Source organism: Amblyomma mixtum, chromosome 8 (assembly GCF_055824585.1).
Source record: "Amblyomma mixtum isolate Tamu chromosome 8, ASM5582458v1, whole genome shotgun sequence".
Lineage (NCBI taxonomy): Eukaryota > Metazoa > Arthropoda > Arachnida > Ixodida > Ixodidae > Amblyomma > Amblyomma mixtum.
Window position 1 is genome coordinate 28,320,742 of NC_143019.1, and position 5,810 is coordinate 28,326,551.

The 5,810-nt window shown below is 44.0% G+C and overlaps 1 protein-coding gene across 1 annotated transcript; it reads left to right on the forward strand.

Moving 5' to 3' along the window:
- The first annotated feature begins 680 nt into the window (after positions 1-680).
- LOC149331826 (PI-stichotoxin-Hcr2n-like) lies at positions 681-5,583 on the forward strand. The gene is made up of 3 exons (XM_089555580.1): positions 681-1,021; positions 4,251-4,436; positions 5,445-5,583. Exons 1-3 carry the CDS (start codon positions 961-963, stop codon positions 5,492-5,494), a joined length of 297 nt encoding a protein of 98 aa, XP_089411706.1. The 5' UTR covers positions 681-960; the 3' UTR covers positions 5,495-5,583.
- Positions 5,584-5,810: the final 227 nt, after the last annotated feature.

Genomic DNA, 5,810 nt, shown 5'->3' on the forward strand with positions numbered 1-5,810 from the left:
CCAAAGCAATTCAGGCCGTGAGGGTAGCCGCAGTGAAGGGATCCACAAATTTCGATCACAGTGGGTTCTTTAACATGCACAGACATCGCACACTATACGGGGCTCCAGAATTTCGCCTCCATAAAATTCGACCGCTGCGGCCGGGATCGAAGCCGCGTCCTTCGGGTCAGCAGCCGAGTGCCATAACCGCTGAGCCACCGCGGCAGCCACGACAAATACGTGTCATTTCCCAGGTGTTTGGTATTGTTATGTAGCAGTAGGTACACGTAAGCTTAATATGCCTAGATATAAAACGTAGTTGCTGTCCTGTGCATGACGTCAAAAAGCGAGAAGCGAAATAAATGGAAAGGTATATACGATGTTTTATTTTTCTTGCTAACCTCCAGCAAAAAATGTCTTTGCAATATACCCCACGGACGCGGTATTTTCTCTTGCCTGCCAGCTGGGAGCCTTGAAAATGTGCTCAGGATATCAAAGAGTATAAAACTACTAATATTCCTTGGTTACTAATTCATTATTTATACTGAGGAGTCACAGTGCCAGCATCAAGCAAAAAAAAACGTTTTCAGGCACTGTACAAAAAACGTTTCGCTACGATTACAGCGCAGGCTTAAAAGCGAGAAAGTCTGCATTGTGAATAGAACAGGTATTACTCAGGCGAAATTTTCTTTATGGTTTCATGTAGGTTGTGTAAAAATGTCTTCGTGTCAACGCGCGCTAAAATGCAGCGGTGTATTGTGCGGCAGCAAAGATAGAAGATATGCGCTTTCCTTAAATATCCTGAAATTTCGGCGGATTTCGAGACATTTATCATGCTATAATTCCCGTTCGTGGCATCGCAAAGCCTGCTTGCGCACGTTTTCACTGGGAACGTCACAGGAAATGTGGCGTTAGCGCGCGTATATAAACGCAGGCGCGAAGCCCTACATCAGAGCGAGTCGTTCCCTAACACTTTTGACGATGAAGAAGCCAACCTGCTTTCTATGCGCCCTACTATGTCTCATGGTAGTATTAGTGCAAGGTAAACAATTCCGAAATTTTCTTTAACGTATATGTCTTTTTGCGCTGCGCTTGATATTTTTAGAAACTCGCTTTCTTTAAATCTAAGATGGAAAAGTGCATGAGCCTTATTATAAATTAGAGATTAGAGGAGAAAACAGTGCTCAAAGTAAAATGACGAAAATTTGTAAATTGTTTGGTCTAACGTTTCGAAAAGAACCACACAGCTAGGCGGACCATAAGAGGTCCCTAAACTGTTCTGAACCAGTTGGGTTCTTTAACGTGTGTTGACGTCCTGCTGCAAGCGAGCGTATTTTCATTTTCATCATCATCATCATCAGCCTGACTACGCCCACTGCAGGCCAAAGGCCTCTCCCATGTGTCTCCAATTAACGCTGTCCTTCGCCAGTTGCGGCCACCGTATTCCCGGAAATTTCTTAATCTCATCCGCCCACCTAACTTTCTGCCGCCCCCTGCTACGTTTGCCTTCACTTGGAATCCCCTCCGTCACCCTTAAAGACCAGCGGTTATCTTGCCTTCGCATTCCATGCCCTGCCCAAGCCCACGTCTTCCTCTCGATTTCAACTAGGATATCATTAACGCGCGTTATTTCTCTCACCCACTCCGCCTGCTTCCGATCTCTTAACGTTACACTTATCATTTTTCTTTCCATAGCTCGATACGTTTCTTTAACTTAAGCTGAAGCCTCTTTGGTAGCCTCCACGTTCCCGCCCCATAGGTGAGTACCGGTAAGATACACCTGTTGTATACTTTTCTCTTGAGGGATATTGGTAAACTGCCATTCATGATATGAGCTAACCTGCCATATGCGCTCCACCCCATTCTTATTCTTCTAGTTATTTCCCTCTCGTGATCTGGATCAGCTGTCACCACCTGCCCTAAATAGACATATTCTCCTACTACTTCCAGCACCTGGCTACCAACTGCGAACTGCTGTTCCCTCTAAATACGGCCACCTCGGCCAGGATCGAACTTGTTACCTTGGGATCAGCTGTCGAACATAAAAGCCACTGAATCACCGCAGCTGGTACGCACTTACAACACGAATAGGTCTATGTGGGAGCCGCTCTCTTACATCCTTTTAGCGGCAAGGTATTCTGTTCGAGTCCCGGAGTAGATTTCAGTCCCTAAATATGCTGAATGCTTGCTGTTGGCAACGGAGGCATAATTCCTCATCAAAGCGTACTAACTTGACGCAGTCAGGTATGGGAAGGAGGATTTTAAACCTGACAAAGGAGATCTTGAGGCTATAGCAAGTAGAGCAGTTGGAAAACTCGGTTAAAATCTTCGAAACTTCTAGAATTGAGCTTGTTTTGAACAAAGACTATATTCCTGATTAAAGTATTCCTCATCTGTACACCATGACTAGGGACCATAGCTCGCCTCTTGGAGGGAGTGCGCTAATGGAAAGCTTACCCCACTTTTTACTCCTGTATGTTAAGATTCTTGCTTAAAGTGTAGAAAGGAATCTGAGTTTGACTGGATACGTGACTGTCCCGTTTCACGCGGACACGTGATAGCTGGTACTGTGTGGTGGAGTTAGAGTGGAAACACGAAAAAATGCGCCATTGATTCCATTTCACTAGGCCGGTAGAAGGAATGAGTGCATTGCATTGGATACCACCAGCTCAACATTAGCATAAGAGGCCTTTGTGGTCATGAGGACACATGGGTCATTTGTGGTGGTGGAGTTCATTAAAAGGCAGGTAGTGACTGGAGACCCGGATCACAAGAGTGAGATAATTTCAATAAGAATGGAATGGAGCGCATTTCGCACGTACTCTTGATCATGAATGTTAATTTACCAATATACCTCAAGATATATATATCACACATGTATCTTACCAGTACTGACCTGTGGGGCAGAATATGGTGCCTAAGGAAGAGAACTCAACTTAAATTGACAATTGTGGGAGCTATGGTAAAGCAATGATAGGTTTAACATTATGAGACAAACATAGAGCAGAATGCGTCAGTTAGCAAATCCGAATTATTGACATCCTAGCTCAAATAAAGGAGAGGAAATATAATTGGGCAAGGCATGTAGTGCGAAGGCAAGATAACCGATTGTGGTTAGGGGTAACGGATTGGATTTCAAAAAAAAGCAAGCGTAGCAGGGCAGCCGAAGGTTAAGTGGGCGGAGGAGATTAAAAATTTTGCGGAGACAGGGTGGCCGCGGCTGGCCAAGGACAGCGCTAATTGTAGAGATAACGCAGATACCTTTGTAAAGCGGCACGTGCACTCAGAATGCTGTTCATGGTAGGAGCTTGCTAGGTTTGTCACCCGTTATTGCTGCCAGGACTGTGCAGACGATGACTGAAATGCCGTCCACTTAGCGTCGATCCTGTTTTTTCGAAAGAGTGCCAATCCTGGAAAACCACCGTTTTGCTGATATTAACCACCGGCCGCGTTTAGTAGACATAGAAAATGTGTGGCCATGTGCCACTCGGTTGATGTGTACGGAATAGTGAACCTCACTGGTCCGCATACGTCCTGTACTTAGGTAAAAAAAAACAGTCGACCATGCTCCACCCTACTTCGAAAATGACTCCGTTTCAAAAAATTACCGCGGCCTCCGTTTCGCACGCTTCAGCAAATAGACCTGAACAGCTAAACGACACTGGGGTATAGTAAGTATTTAAACAATACTGCTAGGCTAACTCTATTGTTTAAAGGTAGTTATTAATAGTGGAACGACATACTTCGTTTATGAAAGCAGGACTCCAGTAACGACTTCACATGTTTTGTTGAGAGGCCATCTTATCGCATTACAAGAATAATTTACAAGACTCTAAAGAGCCGAGGAGAATAAAGTGGGCATTCTGCGTTCGACATGGCCTGCAAGGAAGTATACTATATGAAAAAAGTTGTGTGGCTGGTTTTGGATAATGGGCGTTTGAAAGGGTTTTATGGAGAGGGGAATTGTAATGATCACCACTTCGAAAGTCCCGGCTTCTGCGCATCCTGAGAGAGCCACAGTACACCGCCCAGATGCACTCTCCTTGCGCTCCTTACTTTTGCAAACACTGTTAATGACTTCAATATTGAGCGAATTGTACTTCGGCTAATTCGACCATATTTGCAATCATTGGATATCAGTAGAAACAATATGAATCTAAACGAAGATTCGAAAGCCGTAGACCGCAGGAAACATCATGTGCAAGCATAGAAGTGTTACGTTCTTAATGGTGCAATGTGTTCGTAATGTTGTGACTACATTTTAATCGCAGGATATAAACGGCCCAAATTTTGCAATGCAAAATTGAAGGAGGGACAATGCGGGCACGAACGGCCTTCAATTGAAAGATGGTACTTTGACGCGAGATACGGGTACTGCGGTCCCTTCCTGTGGGGCGGATGCGGCGGAAACAATAACAACTTTCCCAACTGTACACTCTGCATGACTGTTTGTTCGGGTGAGTGACATCGTATCTTGTTACGCGTGGTGCTTTGTGAATCAGAAACGCGATGTTTCTAACTGAGCATCAGGAGGACAAAGAGAAAATTTAATAACGGTGATGTTTATGAGCTCAGTAATCGCGTAACGATGAACTGATGTCCACGTCAACCTCGTCTCATAGCAATGTTTATCCCATGGTACTCTTTTTGACTACTGCAACCCGTCAGGGAGAGTTCATTCCGAGTATTTTCGGACAAAAATTTCGAATATTGAAAAATGCTGATACTATTATGGTTCTCTTGAAGATAATGGTCCACTCTTCTGATATGGAACCAAATATTTCTTTTACCGACTTTACATTGATCGCATCGACCAGTTAGGACTGCCATAGAAAACCAAAGTGGAACGCTTTTGACGATAGCCAAAAGGTAATATAAAAAAATGGACTGTCTTCAGATGGTCTGCGGATATATTGATTGTTAAACTGAAATCTTACATTATATGGAAAAGTTGACTTCATAAGCTGTATCCTGCTCAGAAATGCTTTTGTATGGATTTTTTGGTACTTTTAGTATGTAAAGAAGTAGCCTAACGCAACAGCTACCCACATTAAGCAAACCGGGAAATTTAGCGCACTTAATAAAAGTGAGTTCTTTAACTATCCCCATTTTCGAGGTAAAGGCTTCAATGAGACCTCGCTTTATCGCTGATCATTAAGAGAAAATCAAAGGAATAATTCACGCCAGCTCATTCTTTTAGATAATTCTCTGCTAAAGTGTGGTCTATATTTCCTGCTCCTTCGATTAAGTTTCTTGGAAAAAGTTGGTATGCTTTGTATTCATGGCCAGTAGATGTGCACACGGGAGTTGATTCCTTCATAAAGAGTTAGTGTTAGGCTTCTGTTTAATGAGTGCATCTAGTAGTAGGAGGACATGCATTGTCACTGCCATTGCGCTATAGCAACGTTTTTATGGAGTTGTTTGGCGTGGAGGGTAATTTTTGATCGCACATGTTTCTCTTACAGATCACCCGGATCCCGAAGGCGCCTGTCGCAATATTCTCAACTCCCCATGAGCGAGCAAGAACACCTGAGCAAGAAAATTCCTATTCTTGCTCGTGAACATCAGAGCACATTTTGTTTGATGCCAGGTCAAGAAAAATAAACATTAGGAGGACGCTTAAGGTTCGCCTTAAGAGCAGACGTGTTAGCGCCTTCTGCTTTTTCCTCTTCTCATTCCTTTTCTTTTTCACTTCTCATCTAAACTCAAGTTGTGGTCGAGTTCGTCGGCACATGGTTCCCAACAAACCCGATGCCATGAACGCAAGCACAAAGCTTCCGCGCCGAACGAACGGGCAGCAAGCGGCAAGCTTCGTGGTGAACGCGCCTTGG